We start from the raw sequence: 25,952 nt of genomic DNA, 5'->3' as shown, positions 1-25,952 counted from the left end.
TTGGAAGCCAGGAGGGTGTACATGAGTGAAAAGATTCCAGTGTGGGTGAGGTAGGGTGTGAGAAGGGAGGGGCAGGAGACAGACTGGAGAGGAATCATAGGGCCAGTAATTACTGGGGACTCGCTCTGTGCTGGGAAATAGGCCAAGCCCTGCAGGCGTATCTCATTTAATTCTCACAACCCTTTGAGGCAGTTAATGCTCTTATCCCCAGTTTACACGTTAGGAAACTGAGGCACAGAGAGAACATACAACCTGCCCAGTGTCACACAGCATGGAACTGGTGGAGATGGGATTTGAACCTGACGAGTCTGTGCCCCAGAGCCATGTCCATAGCATCAGGTCCACCCTCGGAGTCCAGATCGTGGAGTCTTGGCGGCCTCTCTGGTCTTTTCACATAAGGGCACTTGGAAACCACTGCAGGTTCTAAGCAGGCAAATGATATGATCCGGTGTGTTAATTGCAGAGTACAGAAACCCCCTGGAGAGTAGATTGGAGGGGTGAGAATGGAGGCAGAGGCCTGGCAAGGGCCCCAGAGGACCCCAGCCATGGGCCAGGCCCCACCAGCCCATGGAGTCTGGCCTCAAGGCTGTGTGAGCAGCTTCCTTCCTCCCCTGGGTCCCCAGGGCTCCTGGGACTGACAGCAGTGTGACCCCCTCATGTCCCCGACATCCCAGAGTCTTTACAACAGCATCACCTCCCTTCCCACCAAAAGGCGTGGCCATCGGGTAGAGGAAGAAGCAGAGCTCTGGACAATGTGGGATCTTGTTTCTAGGCTGGTGTGGCTGCATGGCCTGGGACAAGCTGCCCCTCCCATTTGTCTGTGTAGGGCGCCACAGCCCAGGTGCCTGGCTTGCTGTAGGCATTAAATGAGGAAACGTGTGACAAAATACCATAGAGAGCAGCTCTTAATTTTCTGCAGGTTCTTTTTGAGAAACTGAGAAGAATAGATGGACACTCTTCCCATAAAGATGCACATCCACTAAAAAGTGTTGGGTACAGTTTTAAGGGCTGGACCCCTGAAGCCTGTGCACAGGCCAGCTGGGTTTCTGGTTAAGATCAAACAGAGGACGTAATGGAGGAGGAGGATCACCTTAAAATATTTTTTAATGTTTTTTAAAACGTGGAAGATTGTAAAGACTAAGAGACTTGCCCTGGGGAGCTGCCGTGTGTCTGAGCCTCCCAGTGAATAGCAGCCCCTCCTGTGCCCTGGCAGGCATCTTGACCAGCAGAAATCAGTGGGCCTCCTTTACCTGGGATGGAGGGCTTGGCAGAGCTGCCCTTGCTACTGTCTCCAAAATGTTCATTTTCCATCCTTTCCCCCCCTTCTCTGTGCCCTCCCACGCCCCTTCTCCCTGCCCAATCCCCACCTTGCTCCCAGGCGATAGAGACCTACTTGCTGAATGTCTCTCCCGGGGGGCTGACCTACATCGCCGAGTGGCGAGGGGGGATTCTGGACCACAAGATGGGGCACCTGGCCTGTTTCTCCGGGGGCATGATCGCCCTTGGCGCCGAGGATGCCAAGGAAGAAAAGAGGGTCCACTACCGAGAGCTCGCAGCCCAGATCACCAAGACGTGCCACGAGTCATACGCCCGCTCAGGTAACCCTGCAAGGGGAAGGGGCAGCAGGAGAGACTGAGGCTAGACACCAGGAAGAACTGGAAAGACCAGCAGCAGTGAGTGAAGGGAGCACATGGCCTTAGGGAAGCCTCCCATTGGAACTTAGGTAGAATTTGAGAGATGTGCTGTCCAGGCTCTGAGACTGTACCCTGAATGAAAAGGAAACTAGTACAGACGCAGGAAGCGCTTTGCGTGTACCCAATGCTCTTCCGCCCTTGACACACATCATCACTGAACCTCACCACACAGGTGAGGAAACAGGCTCAGAAATTACTTGGCCAAGGTCCCTTGAGAGGGGCACGGAATAAAGGATCCTCCAGCTCTGGAGGCAGAAACAGCAGCTTCCTGAGCCCAGCACATGTCCCACCCTGAGTCCCATGCCTTTGAATGTGCTTCTGCCTTTCCCCCAGCACCCTCCTTAGAGGGGGTCTCACCGCCTCCTGCTCCCACCTGTTTAGTCGCCCTCTTTGACCCGTGACCACCGGAAAGCCTGAGAGCTGGGTCCTCCCCACCCACCACTCACCAGTGAATTGTCAGATGCTAGAGTCAGAGGTCGCATTTGAGAGCCTGAGCCTGGCTCCTCATTTTACACAGAGAAGCAGAGTCAGCCCAGAGGGGGAAGTGACTTAGCCAAAGTCATACTACACATAAGGAATTGATCCTGGGCTGGAACCCAGGCCTTCTGTTGCCTGGTTCCACCCCGTGTGCAAACTGCACTCCTCAGAAAAATCCCCAGCCCCCATGTGGTCCCAGGAGACGCCCGCTGCTCCAAGTGGTAATCCCAGTGTTGGCTGGAGGGGATGAGCCAAGATTTGCAGTAAAAATTCCAGGCTCGAGTGCCGCTCTGCCACTGCCAGCTGGGCAGCCTCTGTTTTCTTATCTGTTCGATGGGAATAATGACACAGGTTTCAGAGTGAGGCACAGGGTCCCATGAGAAAGTACTTTGGCAGCCGCCTTCTGCCAACAGCACTGCAGCCACTTGCTGACGGTCCACTGTGATGTGTCTGTACCCGCCCCAGCTGAATGGGGTCTCCTGGAGCTGTTTCCAGGAAGTCAGAGATTCGCAATGGGTCTGTAAAACGGGTCGTCCATTCTCTTCAAAGAGCTCACTCTGCCAGGGCCATAAACAAATAACAAATCTCAGGAATAATAAAAAGCTTGCTATTTGTCTGAGACAATCAGCTCAGACCATAAAAGACAGCCGCTTAACAGAGCATATTGTTCCAGCCAGCCTCGGCTTGTCCCGTGGACGCCTGCAGCAGTGGCTCCTGCCTTCACCCCACTAGCGACTTGGCAAAACGACTGTTTTCTGATGGCCAGGAGCTGCTACGCCATTTGAAAAGATTTGAGAGGCTAGGGTCTAGCTAATTCCTCTTCCCTGAAGCCCTCCGTGGAAGAGTGGAAGTCCTGCAAACCTGTAGCCCCTGCCTCTAGAGTCAAAGCAACCCAGGGCCTCTCAGGGTTTTGAACCCTGGTGGGAGGGAAGAGGTTCAATTAGGATGGAGCTGGGGACTCGGGTGACCTGGACAGGAGGGAGAGGCATTAAAGGCTGAAGGATCTGGCCCTCATACCCTACATGTTGGGCCTATGAGGGTCAGACCCAGGAGGGAAAGAGCACCACCCTAGGAGAGGCATCAGACACATCCAGGGTCAAGTCCCAGCTCAGCCACAACTCGCTGTGTTACCTTGGGCAAATTACTTAGCCTCTCTGATCCTCAGTTTCCACCTGCGTGAGAGGGATAGTAGCAATTACCTTACTAAAGAACCATGTTTTAAGAATTGAAATAGTGTATTAAAGCACCCAGCACAGCCTTTGAAATCATAAGCGGTGACTGCAGAGGTGGTTACAATTATGGCCATACAACAAGAATGACAGCACATTGCCCCAAAACAAAACAGTGACAATAACAGAACCCAGGCTTCCTCCGGCTTTCCTTCCTCAGCTCCCTTTGTGGAAGTAGGTGCATTCCTGGGCAATCTTCCCTCCATCTCCACCTCAGCTGTTCCCAAACTCTAGAAGTTCTGGGAGGTGTTAAAAGCAGTTTTCTAAGAGAAAGGGTCCCGTGGAGATGCCTCATTGCATATTAACATATTAAAGGATCTGATAAATCCTGCAGATGGGAGACTCACTTTGTTTAACCCTCGGTTCCCCAGATGTGTTGAAACCCAAAACCCTCTTGGCTGAGGTCTGGCTAACCTCTTGCAGAGGTATTGCCTCCAAGTACACAGTTGTGGAACCCCGCCCAAACCTTCACCTACCCAGACTGCTGAGTAGTTCATTTGGACCAAAGCTGCTCACATTTCGAGTCCCCGAGGGTCTTGTTTTGTCCAGCCCAGGCCAAGAGGGAAGCTGGGCATGTGCCCAGTGCAGCCTTACGCAGCAGTCCAGGCAGGGGCGCCTCACACCCACACACCCCTGGCATCACCCTGGCCACGGGCTCGAGGCAACTGACATCCCTCCTGGATCCCGAAAAGCAGGAGGTGGGAGGACTGACCTGGGCCCTCTGCTTGGCTGTTTCCCCAGACACCAAACTCGGGCCCGAGGCCTTCTGGTTTAACTCCGGCAGAGAGGCCATGGCCACCCAGCTGAGCGAGAGCTACTACATCCTCCGGCCAGAGGTGGTGGAGAGCTACATGTACCTGTGGCGACAGACCCACAACCCCATCTACAGGGAGTGGGGCTGGGAGGTGGTGCTGGTGAGTGGGCCCCAGGGATGGGCAGCCAGGTGCCAGATGCCCCCTGAGAATTCACAGACAGGCTGGGTGCTAGGTGCCCTGGCTTGGGCACGGAGTGGAAGTCCAAGCCACATTGACCTCTGGCCACAGTTCAGAGTGCAAAGGGTCAAGGTGATGGTTACAGAGCCAAGAGTTCCTAGCCGGGCAAAGTTGTCCTGAGACAGGACAGGGCAGACTTGTGAAGAGGGTTCTGAGTGCCCATGGCCTTGGGACCTGGGACCAGGCCTCAGTAAACTTAGAGGGTCAGAGGCTAGGCAGCTGCCTAGAGCACCACGCGGGCACCACGCGGCCACCACTGTCCCAACAGACGCTTTCTGGATCCCAAAGCTGGGCAGCTCGCCTCCGCCTCCCTCCTCTTTCCACAGGCAGCCCAGCCCCAGGGAGCCCCCACCCTAGTCTCTACTGGCCCTCGAGGCCTACTCTGCCCTCAGCCCCCAGCCCCACACCTAGGTGGAAATTTAATGGCTGTCTTGGGGGAGGTGTCAAAGGCAGGTGTGGGGATTCCAGAAGGTTCCCTGGTGGATGCTGAGCCTTCTCTGCCCCTATCTCCCCAACCACCCCCATGCCCACTCCGAGCATTGCACTCAGACGGGGTCAGGGGCATGCTCAGGTTCACTGACCCTGTTAAGTCCACCTGCTTCCCCAGGACCATTGCTCTTGGCCTTCAAGCATCTTGTACTCCTCTGTCCAGTCCACAGACCCCTCAGTGGGTAGAAATTGTATTTATCAGCCTATAGGCAACGTGGCGAAACCCCATCTATACCAAAAAATACAAAAATTAGCCAGGCATGGTGATGCACGCCTATAGTCTCAGCTACTTGAGGGGCTGAGGCAAGAGGATTGTTCGAACCCCAGAGGTTGAAGCTGCAGAGTGAGCTATGATCGCCCTACTGCCCTCCAGCCTGGGTGACAAAATGAGATCTTGTCTCAAAAAAAAAAAAAAAATGCATTTATATAGAAAGATGAATGGCTTGGCCCACTTGCCTCCAGCCCAGGGGCCATCTCTCCTGAGAATCCCTGGGGTGCCAAGTCCATCCCCAGATCCCAGCCCATGGCCATCAACCAGTGGCCTCTCTTCACCTCTGCTTACCACTGTGGGTGAATCTGTGAGACCGGCCTAGTCCCCTGAAACACGAAGAGAAGCTTCCTCTAAGTTCAAACCAGGTGAAGAGCTCAGGACAGGCAGCCCGTCGGGCCAGAGCTCTCAGAGGTGTGGGTGGAGGGAGTGTGGTCCCTCCAGCCTGGGGACAGGTGGCTAAACCCTGAAAGAATAATTTGATCTTCTGTTCCCACAAATGCCAGGAGTCCCCAACCAAAGGGTTGGGGTGCTGTCTGCTTTCTAGCTCCAGCCTGCCAGGCATGCACAAGTCTTGAGGGGCCTTTCCTGTCCCGTGTTAAGGCTGTTTTCCTCCTCCTCTTCCCCTTCCTCAGGCCTTGGAGAAATACTGTCGGACAGAAGCCGGTTTCTCCGGGATCCAAGACGTGTACAGTAGCACCCCCAGCCACGACAACAAGCAGCAGAGCTTCTTTCTTGCGGAGACACTAAAGTGAGCAGCGTGGGCTTTTCCTAGGGATGGACAGGTGGGCGGTTGGGGGCGGGGGTCTGCAGTCCCTCCCTTCCACAGTCATGTTCTGTAGTCACAGGACAGGAGCCCAAGAGGGGTGAAGGGCTTGGGATCCAGAGGGCTGCACCCCCGGGGTGAGCCTTGGGCCAGGCCGTTTTCTTGGAGAGTGAGACTAGGCTAGAATCCAAGTTCCCTAGGGATGCCCCGTGTGATACCGCAGATTCCTTCAGTTTCCCACCTATCTGCGCACATTCCTTCAGTTTCCCACCTATCTCTGCGGCTTGCTTCCATTCTGGGAACTCGAGTGTAAAATGGGATAGGATTAACGAGGATGATGTCAGTGCTGGTTGCTGGCATTAACTTTCCCTCCTGTGGCCTCTGCAGTGTGGGTGCTGTGCCCCCCTCAATTTCTTGCCGTGGAAGTTGGCCACCCCCCTTCCTCGCTGTTCCCCAAAGCAAGCCCCTTGTGCTTTAACCCTTTAGGGTGGGTCAGAATGATCAGTTCCTTCCAGTGGGGAAAAAACCCACAACCTGGAAGCTGGAGTTCTAGAGTCACAACCCCCTGTTTGTCTTAGTGCCCTAATGTGTACTCTGAATGTAGAGTCTCTGCGGGCAGCAGTGGGGCACATGAGAGCCGACTGGACTGGAGCAGCCCTCAGGCACCCTGCACAGGAGATCTGGGCCATAAGGGCTCACATACAGGGCCGGGCAGGTGAAGCCGGCTGATGGCAGAGTCAGGGTAAACTAAGTCCTTCTGACCTCAAAGCTCAAGGCTTTTCTCTGCTTTTCACAGCCTCCTTCCCCAGGACGAGCACCCCCACCCTGCCGCCCACAGTTTTGAGGTTTCAGGCTTCCTGACCTTGGTCACAGGCCCATCACAAAGGCCCTGAGACTTGTTCCCCGGCCCACCCTTCTTCCCCAGGCCACTGACAGACTGTGTCTTGCTTCCCTGCCCTGCCTGGGGCACAGGTATCTCTATCTTCTGTTCTCTGAAGATGACTTGCTCTCCCTGGAAGACTGGGTGTTCAACACCGAGGCCCACCCGCTCCCAGTGAACCACTCAGACAGCTCTGGCCGGGCCTGGGGCAGACACTGACCTCATCCCGCGCCGCCGCCCTGGGGCCACTGCAGGGATGCCTTGCCTTTTCAGGATTTGGGACTGTTTTCAAAGGGACTGGGAACAAAGGCCCCATCTCGGGCAGACCCCCAGCAGATGTGTCAGACAAGCAACTTCTTTTCCTCTGTGAGGAGACAAGACTTGGAGACGCAGCAATGTAAGGCCAGGGCCATGGCCACACTGGCCCACACATTCCTTTCTACAGAGAATTTCTATGAAGCCCTCTCACTTGCCATTCCAGGGCCAAAGGACCGGAGGTTTGCAATCTGCCCCATGTATTTGATTTGCTTCCTTTTGGTTTCTCGATTTTTGTTTTTGCTTGATTTTGTGTTTTCTCTATGGTTTAGTTTTATCACAATTATACATACAATTTTCAGAATTATGCGCTTTCTAAAATGATGTCATCCTGATAAACAAAACCCAGTGTTTGCACACATACAAAATCTTGACCCTGTTATCTATATTTAAATGCTTTTTGCCCAACACTGACCCTGCATTTGACTATGTGTCATTTACCTTATAATTTGAGGAGGGGTTTCCCTTTGATTGGGCCTCAGTGTTACAAATCACTAGTGCTCTTTTCATTATTATTGTAATGGAAAAATCTGTGAACTAGAATAAAAGAGTTTATTGAATAAGAAATATGATTGGGCTTATTGCACATCAGTGACTCCTAGAAAAACCATTGCAATGTTACCATCAGAAAGAATAATCAGCCAGCAGTTGATTTAAGGTATAATGTAGTAAATGATTCCAACTTCTATTACCTCCCCTGAAATCAGTCCTGATATATTCAAGAAGTGTGGGGCCAGCCCTTCAGATGCAGTTGTTTATTTACACTCAGGTTGAGATTGGGAAGAGACCCAGGGAGGAGCAGCAACTTGCCTGAGGTCACACAGCCCAAAAAAGGCAGAGGAGAGTCTCGCCCCTGCTGTCTCCTGGCCACCCCAGTTGAGTGTCTGTTCCATCATTCAGCAGATGCTTAGTGAGTGCCTGCAACGGTCCAGACACCGGGCTAGAGGCCAGGGACACCGCTGGGAGTGAGACAGTCATAAGCCCTGCAGTCTAGGGGTCAAGAGGGGAGACGGCGATGGTAAGGGAAACTGACAAGCAAGTGAAGTGACTGCAGGTCATAGGAAATGCCACAAAGGAGACAGATGGACAGCTGGGGACCCGCCCTACAGGGCCAGGCAGGGCCTCTCCGGGCAGGTGACCTTCAAGCCAAGGCCCAGAAGATACAAAGGAACAGCAGAAACACTATCTGGCAGAAGAACAAACCTCCCATAACCCAGCCCCCTTTCCCACCCTCTCCGATGCCCTCCCTGGGAGGGGCCCTGAAACACTGTGGCTGTTGTGCAGAGCAGAGTTCAGGTCCTAACACTGAAGTGACAGCGCTTCCTCCCCTGACACTTTTTTTGTTTGTTTGTTTGTTTTTGTTTTGAGACCCAGAGTCTCATTCTGTTGCCTAGGCTGGAGTGCAGTGGTGCAATCTTGGCTCACTGCCACCTCCACCTCCTGGGTTCAAGCAATTCTCCTGCCTCAGCTTCCCCAGTAGCAGGGATTACAGGTATGTGTCACCACACCCGGCTAATTTTTTGTATTTTTAGTAGAGACGAGGTTTTGCCATGTTGCCCAGGCTGGTCTTGAACCCCTGAGCTCAGGTGATCCACCCACCTCAGCCTCCCAAAGTGCTGGGATTACAGGCATGAGCCACCACACCCAGCCCTTTCCTGGCACATTTGCAGCTTATCAACACAATGGAAGTCACGGGAGAATTTTGAGCCCTTCCCTGGGCTCAGCTGCTTACTCTATTCATAAGCTTTAGTAGCTCCTGCCTGGGGCTCTGAGCCAGGCGACCTGGCTTTAAATCCCTGCTATGTGAACTTAGGCAGGTACCTCCTCTCTCTGGGCTCTCTTCCATCAAGCAGACAGAAAACCTCAACCCCACAAGGTTGCTGTGAGAAGTGGGAAGCTGCTGGTACCCTGGGCACAGGAAGTGCTTGTTCCTGGTTCTGGAGACTCAGGACATTCCCAGAATCTCCTTAAGCAGAGCCGCTGGGGAGTAGCCCCTGTGGCAAGTCACCATGCTCTTGACAGGCAGCATGAGAGCGTGACTCCCATGACCCACCTGTGCTCACTTAAAAAAAAAAAAAGCAGGCCGGGCGCGGTGGCTCAAGCCTGTAATCCCAGCACTTTGGGAGGCCGAGAAGGGCGGATCACGAGGTCAGGAGATCAAGACCATCCTGGCTAACACGGTGAAACCCCGTATCTACTAAAAATACAAAAAACTAGCCGGGCGACGTGGTGGGCGCCTGTAGTCCCAGCTACTCGGGAGGCTGAGGCAGGAGAATGGCGTAAACCCGGGAGGCGGAGCTTGCAGTGAGCTGAGATCCAGCCACTGCACTCCAGCCTGGGCAACAAAGCAAGACTCCGTCTCAAAAAAAAAAAAAAAAGCAAACCAGGATAACTGACTACACAAACATTGTAGAACGATTAGAAAATAGAAGCAGAAAGAAGACACATTGGCCATCCCACTCTCTGGGGTGAATACTGTTATATTTTCTTCTAGGCCTTTTTCTATGAATATATAGAATATATATTTTGCTAACGTGGTATCCTACTATGCACACTGTTTTCTTATAATCTGCTTTTGCACTTAACTATATATTGTGAACCTCTTTCCATGTCAACAAATACACGTTTATCTCATCGCTGTACATGCTTGTGGAGTATTCCATTGTGTACTGTAGCCTACTTTGCTGATCTAAGCCCCTGTTGCCAGGCATTTGGGTTTGTGTCCATCTGGGATTTTAGTTACAAATCACAGAAACCAATTCTGTCAACTTAAGCACAGAAAGGGATTTACTGAAATGTCATGGGGTGGCTTATGGAATCTTAGGAAGGAGTAAGCAGCCAAACCTCAATAAGGGTTAGAAAGGACTTGGGCAGGGACGCTTCAAGAACCAGGGAAGCCTCTCTAGGCACCGCCATCAGGAGGGCTGAATCCAAATGTTTCCAGATCCTACTGTGGCTCCTTTCCATGTGGCCTGGCCTGGGTCACATGCCCGCCCCTAGCCAAGGGCAGGGCCAGGCATCTTGACTTGGCAGACCCCCTGAGATTACCCTGTGCAATGGGTGATGGGCTGTTCCCTAGAGGAAAACATGAGATTCATCACCAAAATAAGGGACCTGCAGGCTGCAAAGGCAAAAACAGCAGGACTGTTTACAGTTTGCTTTGATTTCTTCAGTATTATACAGAGAGTTATGAAGAGCATACTTAACCATCCTCCTTTTCACTTTTGTCCAATTATGTGCTCAGAATAACTTCTAGAATGTCTCTGTCTCAAAGCCACTTTGCAGTTCCCTAAGCCCCAGGCTCCCCTGCCAGGCCCATGTGGCTGTCTCCCTCTCCTCTCCTGTCCTCTGCTGTATTGCTGGGAGGAAATTGTAAAAGTGAATATTTTAAAATGTATCCTCCAGGAGGGCCGTTGCAGGTGGAGAAATATCATCCTTTTGGCAATTTAACTCCATTCCATGGATAAAAATAAGTACGACTCAAGATAGGCCGAGAGGAAAGAGGAATTAAGGGATGACTCATCCTCACTGAAGGTAGGAGAGAGCTTCACAAGCCACAGAATCTGAACACCCAAACCTCTCCCTGAAGCAGCCCTCTCCTTCCCCAGCTGGGGGTCAGTGCGCAGCTGCCAGGCTCATTTTAAGCCTTGTCTGTGCCCTCGCTGAGGATGGAAGTACCATTTGCACCTGCTTCCCTCATAGAAGGGCGTGATGTCGGCTCCTTCCCAGAAAGCTTCATCAACACCCAGCTCCTGGCACTGAGGTCTGCAGAGCCACACGGCCCCGGGAAGGGGGAAGTGGGGGGCACAGTCCTTTTCTAGGTGCCTCCCTTTAAATGACTGGCCATTTGGTCCGACCGGCCAAAGGCATTGGGAAGAAAAGCAAAAATGGAAAATCTGGTTTAAAGGCAGCATCCAAGATGTGATTCTCAGTTCCATTCCCTCGGCTTTGAGGAGGTGACCCCACTGTGGTTTAAGAAAGTGCCAGAGATGAATGGGCCGGCTTCCCCCAGCGTTTCCCCTGGGGGCCTGTCCTTGTAAGTATGGTCATTGGTCATGTGGCACAGAGATGCTCGGCCCTCTGTGACTCATGCTTAATTACACCCTACTGGAGGAGGGGGTGCTGATTCTATTTTTCGTATCTGAAAATATCAGTTTGGTTTCCTATATTTGGAGCACTATTTTGTTCCTGCTCAGCCTGTCTGTTAAGTCAGAGCTTCTCAAACTTGAAAATGCACAGGAATCACCTGGGAGCTTATTAAGATCCAGGTTCATGTTCAGTGGCTCTAGCATGGAGCCTGAGATTCTGCCTTTTTTTTTTTTTTTCCTGAGACAGGGTCTTATTCTGTCACCCAGACTGGAGTGCAGTGGGGCCATCACAGCTCACTGCAACCTCCATCTCTGGGGCTCGAGCAGTCCTTCCACCTAGCCTCCCGAATAGCTGAAACTACAGGTGTGTGCCGCCACATCCAGCTAATTTTTTTGTCTTGCTATGTTTCTCAAGTTGGTCTCAGACTCCTGGGCTCAAGCAATCCTTCCGCCTTAGCCTCCCAAAGTGCTAGGATGGCAGGCGTGAGCCACTGTACCCAGCCAGATTCTGCTTTTCTTTAACAAGCTCCCGGGAGATGCTGATGCTGCCAGTCCTTGGACCACACTTTGAGTAGCAAGACCCCAGTTGGTGGCCACTGCCTTGATTTCTGCCTTTTCTTTGCATTCCTGGAGCTGTAACTGCTCCAGAGTGGCGTAGAGGGGCTCAGGTGTTGGGATGGCATCTATAGATACTTTGACTGCAGAGCAACCTACCTTAAAACAGGTGTGCCTACTGCCTGTGTCAACAGCTCTCCTTTCTTCAGGACAGCCAGGATAAGACAGGAGCAGGCTGCTGGTGGCTTAAAACAGTGGCGTCCAGTAGGGTCACCCCATGTGGATCTGGAATACTTAAAATGTGGTGAGTGCAATGGAGGAACTAAACTTTTAATTTCATTTCCTTTTTTTTTTTTTTTTATTGAGCAGAGTCTCGCTCTGTCGCCAGGCTGGAGTGCAGTGGTGCAATCTCGGCTTACTGCAACTTCTGCCTCCTGGGTTCAACCGATTCTCCTGCCTCAGCCTCCCGAGTAGCTGGGACTATAGGCATGCACCACCACACCCAGCTAAATTTTTTTTTTTTTTTTGAAACAGTCTTGCTCTGTTGCCCAGGCTGGAGTGCAGTGGCTTGATCTCGGCTCACTGCAACCTCTGGCACCCGGGTTCAAGTGATTCTCCTGCCCAAGTAGCTGGGATTACAGGCGTGTGCCACCACGCCAGGCTAATTTTTGTATTTTTAGTAGAGACAGGGTTTCAGCATCTTGGCCAGGCTGGTCTTGAACTCCTGACCTCGTGATCCACCCGTCTCGGCCTCCCAAAGTGCTGGGATTACAAGTGTGAGCCACCGCGCCCAGCCTACACCCAGCTAATTTTTGTATTTTTAGTTTCACCTTGTTGGCCAGGATGGTCTCGATCTCCTGACCTCGTGGTCCACCCACCTCAGGCTCCCAAAGTGCTGGGATTACAGGTGTGAGCCACCGCGCCTGGCTAATTTCATTTCATTTTAATTGAATGTAAAGAGTTGTGCATTGCTGCTGGCTGCTGTTTTGGACAGTGCAGAATTAGAACTCAGAAAGCAACTACGCTGCTGATGCCGCGAAGACCTCCATCACCTGCACCACTACATAAATCATCTTAGCAGAAAACACATTGTTTAGGGACTCAAGGATTCCCTTGAACATACCTGGTTATTTTTATACTCATTCCAGCCTCTGTTTTCTGCACAAGCCTCTGGGTTAGGTTTGGTTTTGTGTTTTCTTACGGTCTGCAGCAGGGAATGCAGTGGGTGGGCTGAAGGCAAGAGAGGCACAGGGGCACAACAGAAGAGGACAACCCATGTCGGTTTCATACAAGCACAGCCTTTGAAACTGGTGGACCTGTGTTCAGCTCTGCCCTGCCCTTTTCCAGGGCTGTATGACCTTGGGCAAGCCCCTTAGTTAAGCTCCTCTGAGCCTCTGCTTCTCCATCCATGGAAAAGGAAAGTGGTTTCAAGGGTTAATCGAGCCTCCCCACCCCCTGTAAGAACTCAATGCATCCTAGTAGTGATTGTTATGATGTGAACCTCTGTAAACTATAAAACCTTGTGTAAATTTGAGGCAAAACACTGCTGTCAAAAAATTCTTCTTTTTAAACAAAATGCTCTGAAACTTGGAGGAAACTGTATCAACCAGGCCCAGGAGACAGACCAAAATCTCAAAGCAATAAATCTGAACGTTTTCTGCTTTTCCCATTGAGCAAGCATTTTGCCATTAGCCCTGAATCTACAGAAATCGGGAAACCGGGATGAAGATTTGTTGACTGTTCAAGGTCTTCCAGGGACCTGTCTGGTGGTGGGGGATGCTCAGGCAGGGGCCCAGGGGTGAGGAAGATGCCGAGAGCGTGCCCAGGAATGTTTGAGGTCCAGTTAGTTTTTCCTCTTCTTGGAGTACCTGATAAATCCTGTCTACAAAACTTTGGAAGGGAGGTGGGCAGGAAAAGATGGCACCCCCATTTATAGAGGAGGGAACTGAGGCCCTAACAGGCTTGCCCAGGTCAAACAGCTGTTCCCGGCCTCTGGGCAGCCTCCACAGAGGCCCACTCTGCACTCCCTACTGTTCCCCATACCCTTCCTCCACCCCACCCTTGTGTATGACCCCCAAGGCGAGGGTGACCATCCCACTCATGACATTTGCTTATGACAGATTTTAACCTGTTGTTCCAACATCATAAGAGTACCCCCTTTGCTCTTAAAAGTGCCCCAACTTGGACAGTAAATTTTATGGCCCCCTGGTCTAAGTGAAAACAATGATAACTAAGGTGTTTTTCCCAGAAGCCTTTGGTGCTCTGAGAAATGGTAAAACTCAGCCCAGAAAAACATGCAAATATCCCAGAGATTCTTTCCTTTAGAAACCAAGCTGGAAACTCCCCATTTTCTCACACACCTCCATGTCTCCTTGCATGCTGCTTCCTGCCTGGACTCCACCCCCAAGGTATGCCTACTAAACTCCTCTCCAGTCCACCTGGCTGCCCTCAATGTCACCTCCTCCAGGAAGCCTTCCCTGACTCCTCCCTGCCCCTCCTTTGACATAGGCATAGAAACTCCTTTGACCTGGGCTCCTACACACCTAGGGCAGATCCAGATATGCATGAGCCTCTCCACCATAGACTGACCGCTCCCCGGTCACAGGACTCTTGTCTTCTCACCTTTGTGTCCTCAGCATGTTATAGACGAAAATAAAGGTCTGTGCTGAAGACTTGGGGATTAACCATGCACCCGGCCTCCCTCCCAGCTGCAGCTGGCTGAGAGTGGACCCACTGAACCAGGCAGGAAAAACGATGAGCGGTTTCACTGCAGGGGTTCTGTGGGTCATCCTGGTCTGGTCCATGGACCGACTGTAGATTCCAGAAAGCAAGGTGGGAAGGGAGGAGAGTTCTTTCCATTAACAGGAAGGTCCCAGAAAGATGGGGTACAAGATGGCTAGTCAAGTGGCCTTTTCTCAGTGCAGTGACCCCCCCTTCCACTGGTGATTGCAATGAGATTGTCAGGAATTGCCTAGTTTTCCAATCACAAGTCCCACACCATCCTACAGAGTGTGTGGAAATGGGCCAAGCCCATTTATCCAGTGGAGAAGTCCCCAGGCTAGGGACTGAGCAGCAGTGTAGAGGAAAAGGGGTCACACACATACCCACACTCACATACACACATGCACACACACGCTCACACATTCATACATACATGCATAACCATACACACGTTCACTTACACATGCACATTCATGCAAACATGCATACCCCACATGTTCACTTACATGCACACACACATTCATACACACACGTTCACTTACATGCGCACACACATTCATACACGTTCACATAAACACGCACACACACACATTCATACACACGTTCACATAAACATGCAAAACATGCACATTTATACACATACACACGTTCACAAACATGCACACACATGCATTCATACACGTTCACACAAACATGCACACACATGCATTCATACACACGTTCAAACATGCACACACACATGCATTCATACACACGTTCACATAAACACACATGCACACATTCACATAAACATATACACACACATGCACATTCATACACCTATTCACACATACATACCCACACACTCATATGTTCACTTAAACACATTAACACACATGTGCATTCACATAAACATTTACACTTACACGTGCACATTTACACAAATACACATTCACACATACACATTCACACATACACATTCAAACACATATTCACACACACACCCACACACGTTAACATACACTCACATGCATATTCAAACACACATATATTCACATATACACACATTCACATGAGTTCAAACACGTACACATTCACACACGTGCACGTTCACATAAACACACATGCACATTCATACACATGCATTCATACCAATGCATACACACACACGTTCACATACATGCACTTTCATACACATTCACATAAACACATTCACACACACACGCACTTTTATACATTCACACCTACATATATATTCACGTTCATATGCACACACGTACATTCACATACATATGTTCACACACACATTCACACATATGCACATTCATACACACGTTCACACATACATATAAGCACATCCACACACACATATTTGCACACACACATACACACATTCACACTTTGACTTTCCTCTAAGCCTGTGGATTTCCTGACCAAGCTTGCAGTCATCAGGGGTTGGGGGTGGCTGTCTCTCGGTGGCACCGGCTGCATATCCAGATGGTCCTGACTCTTTGGAGGCCCCTCATCAGCTGGGCACTTGTTACTCCCTTGGGAGTTCCCTGGAGCCCTGGGGTGGGAAGCTCTGCTTTCACCCACAAAATGATCCAGAACCAGGCAATAATTCCATCAGCGGTTCTCAGAGTGTGGAGCCTGCAGCCAGCCCCAGCAGCACCTGGGAGCTTGTTGGGAATGCAGACTCTCAGGCCCCAAGGAGCTGAATCAGCAGCTCTGGGGCAGCCCAGCAGTCAGTGTCTTTGGCAAGCCCTCTAGGTGATTATGATACAGCTGCAGTGTGGGTCATCTCCCAGGTCCCCTGTTCCCCACAGCAAACCCCTCCCTGAGCCTGTTACCCTCCTTACTTACTACAGCCTCTCTGTCCCCTGGTGGGTCAGCAGATAATTCTGCAATGATCCAGGTAAGAAAAAGAAAACTGTCCCATCTTCGACCAACAGGAACACCCTCTAATCATGTAATTTTCCACCCAAAAAAAATGTTTTAACTTCACAGTGAAATCCTCTCTATGAAAACTGAAATCCAAAGAAACATCCAAATTCTTCCATCCTCAATTTTTATTCTGCTCAATCTTGACCAGGAGGGCTCCTTAGATGGCAGGACCCCTCCAGGGTCAGGCCCTGCAGCCCCAGCCACCTCCTGGGTCATTTCCTCCGTCGCTGGTGTGGTACTTTCACCTCCTCCACTGTTGAATTAACCCTAGCCCAAATTTCCGGAGCATCTGCTCTTCCAAAGTCTGACTCAATAGAGATGAGACTCCCAGCAGCTGCCCGAGGTTAGAAAATACCAGCACACTCCTTTTCCTCTGGCAGTTATCCTAGCAAAATCATGCTCCCAGAACCCAGATAATCCAGACCCACCATGTCCTCCCCATCCAGGGACCAGAGCAAGGACAGAGTGTAAACAGAGCACAGAAAGGAGAAGATGTGGGCCTCCGCCATACCCCCTGGGCCACTTCTCAAAGAGAGAGAGACCTTTAGGCATAATTCCATCGTCTTATACAAGTTACAGAATTTCAACTGTGGCTTTCCCAGGTCTTAGGACCTGCATGGACCACCTTCTCCAGGAATCGAGTTCACATGGAGATCACTGGAGATGGAGAGGTCAGGGATGGCCCCTGGGGAGCTGGCATTTGTGACCGTCTGTGCAAAAAGCATTCCAGGCAGAGGGAACAGCAAATGCAGAGGCTCAGAGGTAGGAAGTGTTGCATCTGAGGCACAGAAAGGCAGTGAGCAAGTGGGAGGGTGCTGATCTGGGGGTCAAAGGAAGTCGGCAGAAGAGGCTCCATCCCTCAGTGCCTGGTGGGCAGGTAAATATTTCTTATGCTTTGAATGTCCCCTCCAAAACTCATGTCGAAATGCGATTGCCTTTGGATGGTATTAAGAAGTGGAACCTGGCTTGTTAAGAGGTAATTTGACGGTGAGGGCTCTGCCCTTGTGAATGCATTAATGTTATTTTCAGGAAAGTGGGTTGTTCTGAAAGCCGATTCAGCCCTTGCTTGCTTGCTCGCTCTCTGGCACTCTCCTGCCCTTCTGCCTTTGGCCACAAGCAGACTCAGCACGAAGGCCCTTGCCAGATGCAGGCCCCCAACCTTGGATTTCCCAGCCTCTAGAAATACATTCCTTTTCTTTATAAATTATCCAGTCTGTGGTTTTCTGTTATAGCAACATAAAATGGACTAAGACAGAGTTTAATTTTAATCTGAGAGCAGCAAGCAGCTAGGAAGAGTTTAAAGCAGCGCATGAGATGACCCACTTTACATTTCTGAAAGTTTCCTCTGACTTCTGAGTGGAGAGACCTAGGAATTCTTTTTCCTCTTACATCTGTCTCAGTGGAAAACATTTTCAGATTCCTAAGCGGAAGCTTCTGAAGCCTGTGCCCCAGGAGTGCTGCGAGGCCCGAGTGCCCCCTGCCCCGTGTGCATGGCCTCTCCTCTGCTTTTGTAGTCCGGGTTTTGAGGAGCCTGGGAGACTTCAAGGGCACCAGAAACCTTTCCTCTGACCCTTCTTCCCTGTAGCCGCGGATCAAGCCTCCAGGCTGCTGCCCCCTCTGTTTCCACCACTCCTTTCAAGCGGGCCCAGCTGCGCTTTTGAAAAATGGAAGCTGCTTCCCAAGATGGCCCTGCTCCTTCTCTCGCACATGCGCAACGGAGGCTGCTTGTGGCGCCTGGGGCCTTCTTTTCATTCTTCTTTGAAACCTTCAGGATTTGTGGTAGGTACGAAGTCAGGGAGTTCTGGGTCTCTCAAACGCACATATTGCTGAAACATAACATTGTCCACCTTCACCACTCCTCCGTGGGTAACTCCAAGCAGGACATCCAGTGCTCTGCACCTGCCCAGGTTCTACCTAAGTCTGCCTGGCTGGGTCCCTTTCTGCTGTGTCATTCTCCGTGTGCTTCCTGAAGGGTCCTGACTCCACGTTTCCCACCTATGATCACCATGTGGTCTGGACACCTTCCCTGTCCACAGCTCACCTGATCACCAAAGGACCGCCCCAAGCCTTGACTGGTGCCACCAACCATAGCTCTCAGGGTCCTCCCAGGGGTCATGGAGCCATTTGGATCCCTAATATCTCCCGATCCCCTTAGCCTATCTTCGGAGCAGTCAGGAACTATCTGCCTCCTCTTCCCTTTCATCTCTGTGTCTACATGTCCCACCTGTCTCCTGAGAAATCACTCCTTTCCTCCAGCCCAGTCAGCATGTCTGCCTTCATCATGCTGTAATTTTCCAAGGCTCCAGTGTTTTCAACCAGTGTTTCAAGGCAGTTCGCTTGAGGCCAGGAGTCCAAGGCTGCAGTGAGCTGTGATTGTGCCATAGCAAGCCCAGCCTGGGCAACAAAGTAAGACCCTGTCTCAAATAAAATAAAATAGGCTGGGCATAGTGGCTCACAACCATAATCCCAGCACTTTGGGAGTCCGAGGTGGGCGGATCACCTGAGGTCAGGAGTTCGAGACAAGCCTGGTGAACATGGTGAAACCCTGTCTCTACTAAACATACAAAAATTAGCTGGGTGTGGTAGCAGGCGCCTGTAATCCCAGCTACTCGGGACGCTGAGGTGGGAGGCTCTCTTGAGCCCAGGAGGCAGAGGTAGGAGGTTCACTTGAGCCTGGGAGGCAGAGATTGCAGTGAGCTGAAGTTGCACCACTGTACTCCAGCCTGGGTAACAGTGAAACCTTGTCTCAAAAAAAAAAAAAAAATCCTCTGCATTTTCTGTCTTAATTTATACAATACAACTTATAACCGCTTAGCTCCTAATAAGGACGCTCACACTTTTTTGTCTGATCATTATGAAGCCCTCTTCTACCCATTTGTGGTAAAAAACCTCTGAAGTGCACAACCAAGATCAGAGATGATGAAATAAAGCCTCTCAGATGCAAGCTGAGATATGCCTCTCCCTTGTTTGGGTGACTAGCTCATCCCAGTTTGGGTTTTCCTGCTTATAGGACCGATGCATCCTCGGTGCTGCATCAGTGTCAGTCCTGAGCAGAACAGGGTGGCTGACCCCCCTAACGCTGTTCCCTCCTTGGCCCTGGACCCAGTTCAAAACACACAAGACAAGCGGAGCAGAATTCAGGGCAGATCACCCGGCACCATCTGCCTGTGCCTGACACTCACCGTTGGAAAGGCCCCAAATGTCAAACTCTTTTTTGTGGCTTGTGTGTGGAACTTTGCCGTCTATATATTTTCTCCATCTTGGCTGTGCATCAACATCACTGGAGAGCTGGTAAAAATGTCCCTCCTTCCCCCAACGAACTGGGGGTTGGCCCTAAACATTGGTCTCCTTCAAAGGCCCCAGGTGACTAGTGGGCAGCCAGGCTGGGTAACCAGAGCTTCTGCACTCGTGATGCTGACAGTAAAGCTGTCCGTCTGGCAGAGTCCCTGGGGCATTTACTGACCCCGGGGAACACATCTCTCTCCCAGCCTGGACAGCACGAGAGCCAAGCCAAGGCTGTCATGACCTCTAACATTAATCTAGTTTCTGGCTAATCACAGCCACAGCCCATGCCTGTAAATCCAGCCAAAGCCATTCAACATTCCAAGACACGGTGGCATCTGCGGCCACATAGGCCAAAGGCTTCTTCTCTTCTCTCTCTTCAATGATTTCATTGAACCTTGTGGCTTTAAATGTCATGTTTAGACTGGCAACTCCCAGATTTATAATCCATGCCCCCTTCCCTACAGTTCATAGCCCCACACTCACACACACACAACTGCCTCCTTGACACCTCCGTGAGGGTGGCTCTCAGGCATCTTTTTTTGTTTGTTTTTTTTTTTTGAGACAGAGTCTGCCTCTATCACCCAGGCTGGAGTGCAGTGACGTGATCCTGGCTCGCTGCAACCTCAGCCTTCCGGGTTCAAGTGATTCTCCTGCCTCAGCCTCCCGAGTAGCTGGGACTACAGGCACGTGCCACCACCCCAGCTAATTTTTTGTATTTTTAGTAGAGACGGGGTTTCACTGTGTTAGCCAGGATGGTCTTGATCTCTTGACCTCATAATCCGCCCACCCCAGCATCCCAAAGTGCTGGGATTACAGGTGTGAGCCACTGCGCCCGCCCAGCTCTCAGGCTCCTTAACCTGGCAGACTGGACCGAGGGTTCTCCCAAGTCAGGGCTCCTCCAGCCTCATCTCAGAATGGTGCTACCAGCTACCCAAGCTCCACCCACGGCTGATGCTGGTCTTTCCTCTCACCGCCCACGTCTGACCCATCTGCAAATCCCGTCTGTGGCTCCACTACACTCATACATCTTATCCACGCCTGCCCAAGCCCTGCCATCTTATGCCTGGGGGACTGCATTAGCCTCCTGTCTCCCTCCTTCCTCTGTCCATCCCCTAACTCTATTCTCTACCCAGCAACCAGAAAGGTCTTTAAACAAACATCAAAACCAAGCGGCTTTACTGGGATATCATTTACATGGCATAAAATCCACCCACTTCAAAGATGGACAATTCATGTTTTTTTAGTATATGCACAGAGTTGTGCAAGCATCATTATGATCTAATTTTAGAACATTTTAGCACCCCAGAAGAAACCCTGTACCCATTAGCAGTCACTCCCCAGCCTCCTCCTCCCCGTCTCCCACTGTAACCCCAGGCAACTGCTAATCTAGTTTCTGTCTCTCTGGATCTGTGGATTCTGGACATCTCACTGAATGAATCACACAAGCCGTGGTCTTTGTGTTTGGCTTTTTCCACTCAGCTTAAGGTTTATAAGGTTTATTATTGCCAACTAATACGTATCAAATGGATACACCGCATTGCTTATCCATTCATTGCTGGAATTTGGGTTGCTTCTGCATCTGGGCTATCAGAAAGGGCTTTTAAAAAACAAGTCACCAGCCGGGTGTGGTGGCTCACTCCTGTAATCCCAGCACTTTGGGAGGCCGAGGTAGGCGGATCACTTGAGGTCAGGAGTTTGAGACCAGCTTGGCCAATATGGTGAAACTCTGTCTCTACTAAAAATACAAAATGTAGCCAGGCGTGGTGATGCACACCTATAATCCCAGCTACTCTGGAGGCTGAGGCAGGAGAACTGCTTGAATCCGGGAGGCGGAGGTTGCAGTGAGCCGAGATCACGCCACTGCACTGCACCCTGAGTAACAAGAGCAAGACTCTATCTCAAAAACAAACAAACAAACAAAAAACTAAGTCACACATTGTCACCACCCTGCTTAAAACCTTATAATGGGGCTAGGCACGGTGGCTCACGCCTGTAATCCCAGCACTTTGGGAGGCCAAGGTGGGTGGATCGCAAGGTCAAGAGATCGAGACCATCCTGGCTAACACGGTGAAACCCTGTCTCTACTAAAAATACAAAAAATTAGCTGGGTGTGGTGGCACACACCTGTAATCCCAGCTACTTGGGAGGCTGAGGCAGGAGAACTGCTTGATCCCAGAAGGTGGAGGTTGCAGTGAGCCAAGATCGTGCCACTGCATTCCAGCCTGGGTGATGGAGCGAGACTCTGTCTCAAAAAAAAAAAAAAAAAAAAAAAAACCTTATAATGGTTTCACATCATATCTAGAATGAAGTTTGGCCAAGTGCTGTGGCTCACACCTGTGGTCCCAGCTACCGGAGAGGCTGGGGTGGGAGGGTGCCTTGAGCCCAGAAGTTCAAGGTTGCAGTGAACTGAGATCGTGCCACTGTGCTGCAGCCTGGGTGACAAAGCGAGACCCTCTCTCAATAAATCAATAAATTGAATGAAGTTTGTTGCCATGGCCTGCAAGATTCTGATGTCCTGCACCAGCCTCTGTCACCAAGCTTTTCTCTCCCCATGACTCACTCTGCCTTCTGTGTCTCCTGGACATGCCAAGCTTGTTTCCACCCCAGGCCTTTGCACTGGCTCTCCCCTCTTCTCTGTGCCTGGGATGCGCCTTCCTCAATTCTTCTCATAGCTGGCTGCTTCTTCACATTCCAGGACCAGTGTACATGTCACCTCCCAGCTACGCTGCTCATGCCTGCCTTGGCACTGTGCCACAATGCCCTGTCTCACTCCTTCACATTTGCCTTTCTCTGAAATTACCTTGTGTGTCTGTCATTTCCTTCCTCTGAATAGAATATTCAGCCCCCAGAGAGGAAGTGCCTTGCCCGTCTTCTATCCTACTGTGTTCCCAGGGCTGCGAACAGTCCCTCGCACACAGCAGGTACTTAGTTTGTGGAGAGGGCCACGTGGTCCAGGCATGCTTAAGCAACGCCTACAGTGGCACCAGAAGCCTGTTTCCCCCAGGTGATCCTTTGTTCTCAAATGCTGGTCCTATTATTGGCTGCCAAGATGTTAAGGTTGGGTTTGGGGGAAATCACCTGCCTCTCTAGGGTCCCAGATGAAAAGGAGAAACAAAAAAAAAAAAAAACGGAGCCAAATGGTCCTCTCCCTGGCTCATTGTCCCTGGCGAAACTGGAGTGGAAAATCCTAATTTGATCTGATTCCCTGGAGGGCAGCAGCACCCTCCCCCCCCACCGCAGGAAGTAAACCCTGGTGAGTTTAGGGAAGCAGAAGAGAGGATGCTACTAGGAGGCCGGCAGGGTGTGTGTGTATGTGTGTGTGTGTGTGTGTGTATGAAACAGAGAAAGAGAGACAGACAAAGACCAGGGTTCGAGGCAGTGACCCTGCCCCTGCTTAATGTGTGGCTGCACGCAGGTCAGGCTCCCTCCTCTTCTGGTGGGTGGATGGAGTGGCCTGGAGTGCTTACACCAACACCCTCTGCACAGGAGGTGGGTGTGGAAATCTGTGGTCCTCTGCCCCCAGGCAGAAGCTGGGACGCAGTAGGGAGTCTGAAGGGTGCTGCAGTGGCCGAATGTCCCTCTCTTCTGATGCCTCCACACTGTCTCAGTGGTAAAGTCCAGGGTTTTCACAAGCGGACCAGAGCTCCAGCCCAACTTTCCTGCCTCCTCCTCCCTCCTCACACTCCCCTCCAGGTCCCTCTGCTCAAATCCACTGGACTATGTTCTCGAGACGCTATGGATACTCCATCGGGTTTCACACCCCCGGGCCTTCGCCTCTGCTGTTCTCACCCTCTGGAATGATCTTCCTGGGTGCTGTGCCTGGTAATCTCCTGAAGTCAAGGTCTGGCCAGACCTCTGCTCTGGGAAGCCTCTTCTGGGCTCTCCTGATAGTCAGGGGGACCCTCCTCTGTGCACACCCCTTTCAGAGCCCCCCTCCAGAGGTGGGTTGCAGTATCCATCGACTCATCTGGAAGAGCACAGACTGTTTTGTTTTCGATGGAGACAGAATCCCCAGGACACGGCATAGTAGTCCTTCAATACACGTGTTGAAAGGATGAATGAACGAGTGCCCACTAACCTCCGAGACCCTCGTGGATGTGGCCGGTGCGTCACTCACCTCGCTGTGGTTCCCATTGGCTGCCAGTTCGCACGTGCCACCCTTGCCCACTGGGAGGCAACAGCGAGGTGCCAAAGAGATCCTGCAGGGCTGCCCCAGCCAGAACCGCCCACTAGGCCCTATCTCTCAAGGTCTTGCCCTGCCCGGGATCTTGGTTTGGGACAAGCCCTTCTGGGAAGGGCGCCCTCCAGTGGGAAACCAGCCCTGCTCCACTGCCAGTCCCAGAGCTGACATCTCCCAGAGCTGGGCCCAACATTGACCCTTTTCCCAGAGGCACACTGATCTGACCTGAGTGTCATGAACCCAACCCCACTGTATGCCTTCCTGAGCTTCTAGAATCATCCCCCAAGTCCCGCAAGCCCCAGCAGCCCATTTCTTCAGCGCTGGGCAGCAGAGACCAGTAGGGTATCTGTATCTTTAAGAAAAAGCAAGCGTAATAAATAAAAGTTATCTGGGAAAGAAAACTTCCTTTGTTGATTTTCCAGAAGCTTTAGCTCATCAGTCTTCCCCTCCTAACCTGCTTTGTGCTCGGCTAGTTTTGCTTCCGATAGAACGGAATTTGGTTTTCTAGTAGCATCTGTCATATGCAGGGTGTCCCCAAATAGTAGCAATAATGAGTTGAAAGTGGCACAGTTGGAAGCCTTCAGAAGCCAACGCCAGATGTCAGGCCCTCAGTGGGCCCCTCTAAGGACACTGGGGCCAGAGCACAGGGCAAGGGTTGGGTCGGGCCCACAATTCTGGAAGGTCCCTGGGAGTCATTCATCTGACAGACACTGAGGAGCGCCCACCATGTGCCCGCCCTGCATGGGCACTGGGAAGGCCTCACCTGGCGCTGCCATGGCTGGCTACCAAAGAACAGAATGGGCAGTGGAGGCAGGACCCCACCCCCAACTCAGTCGACTAGGCCATCCCCTGGGAAGCCTGGGAGGCAGGATGGCAGATTTGGACCCAGGTAGACCTGGGTGCCAGAGCTCAGGCTTCTTCATTTGAAAACCAGGCAAGCAGTCTCTGCCTCATAAGGTGGCTTGAGAACAGAGTGAGAGTGTGTAAATCACCCTGCCCCAAGTCCAGCACATGGGCGGAGCTCAGCATCCTTTGGATCCCTCAGGCCTAACAAGTGCCCCTGCGCTGGGGAGTTGGTGGGGCTCCGCAAGGGCAGGCACTGCTCACCTCTGGGCCCAGAGTTCTTGCCTAGAGGCTTCTGTAGCTGCCACCCTTGCCTGAGAAAATGCAGGTAGAGCCACCCCGTGGCAACTGGGGGCTTTGAAAGAATGGAAGGGAGCCCCAAGGAACCAAGGCTCCTGGGGATTGACAGGCATTAAAATATGTCCTCAACTCCACCCACCTCTATTTCCAAGGCTCTCCTCCAAGCATGCCACGTGCTGTTCTCCAGAAAAGCCAGGGCCTCTGGTAGCTCCAGCTGCTGAGGGGCTACAGCCTCGCCTTCCCCTCACCAGGCCAGAGCCCGGAGGGTGGGGGTCGGGGAGCTCTTTTACCTCCTTGCTGGAGATGAGGAAATTTGCGCCCAGGGAAGTGCAGGTTCAGAGCAGCACCTGCTGTGCCTGGAACAAGGCCAATCCCCATAACCCATGCATCTGCGGAGGTGGCCCCCCAACTGCACATGAGGGGAACACGGGCTGGGCTTTCTTTTTAATTTGTCTTGCTCTAGATGACAGAGGAACTTTTAGAAAACTTGTGGGATAAGGATGGACGGATGCCCCTCAGCAGTCTCTGGCCTCGTACACGGCTGCCAGCAGAGGTGGACACGAGGCCTCAGTGGCCCTCGACGCCCCTTCTCCAGGAGAGCACAGGGTGTGTGACTTCTCCCCAGCCTCTGGCCCCAGTCCCTTCTTTGTCCCAGTCCCCAGCCTGCAATCGCTCTCCGGGTTGGGCCAGGCAAGTGGGCCGCAGAGGCCTGGCTTAGCTTTGGGAACGGAAGCATAGGAAGGGGTGCGGAGAGGCAGGAAGCGGCCTGAGGAGGCTGGGGTGGTCGCGACTACAGACCCTACCGCATAGACGCGCTCAGCCCCTCTGGGCGCTCCGGTGTAGCCGACCCCGCCCTGGGCGCGGGCCGTGCAGCGAAGCGGGGACCCAGCGACCCCTGCCCGGCCCCTGCCACCGCCCCGCCCCGCCCTGGCAGCCCCGCCCCTGGC

At 51.9% G+C, this 25,952-nt stretch overlaps 1 protein-coding gene across 3 annotated transcripts in view; it reads left to right on the top strand.

Annotated features, from left to right (window-relative positions):
- The window catches only part of MAN1C1 (mannosidase alpha class 1C member 1), a 178,871-nt gene extending 167,503 nt beyond the window's left edge, over window positions 1-11,368 (top strand). Inside the window, exons 9-12 of one of the 3 annotated variants that reach the window (XM_033227730.1) lie at window positions 1,379-1,598; window positions 4,142-4,314; window positions 5,785-5,900; window positions 10,516-11,368. In XM_033227730.1, coding sequence (XP_033083621.1) covers window positions 1,379-1,598; window positions 4,142-4,314; window positions 5,785-5,900; window positions 10,516-10,621 — 615 coding nt within the window. In that variant the 3' untranslated portion in view covers window positions 10,622-11,368. The other 2 variants (XM_033227729.1, XM_033227731.1) reach the window with 2 other exon arrangements.
- The last annotated feature ends 14,584 nt before the right edge of the window (window positions 11,369-25,952 follow it).

This window comes from Trachypithecus francoisi, unplaced genomic scaffold (genome assembly GCF_009764315.1).
Source record: "Trachypithecus francoisi isolate TF-2019V2 unplaced genomic scaffold, Tfra_2.0 Lachesis_group12, whole genome shotgun sequence".
In the NCBI taxonomy this organism is placed as follows: domain Eukaryota; kingdom Metazoa; phylum Chordata; class Mammalia; order Primates; family Cercopithecidae; genus Trachypithecus; species Trachypithecus francoisi.
The sequence above is the reverse complement of the archived record's forward strand: the minus strand, read 5'-3'. Positions and strand labels throughout refer to the sequence as shown.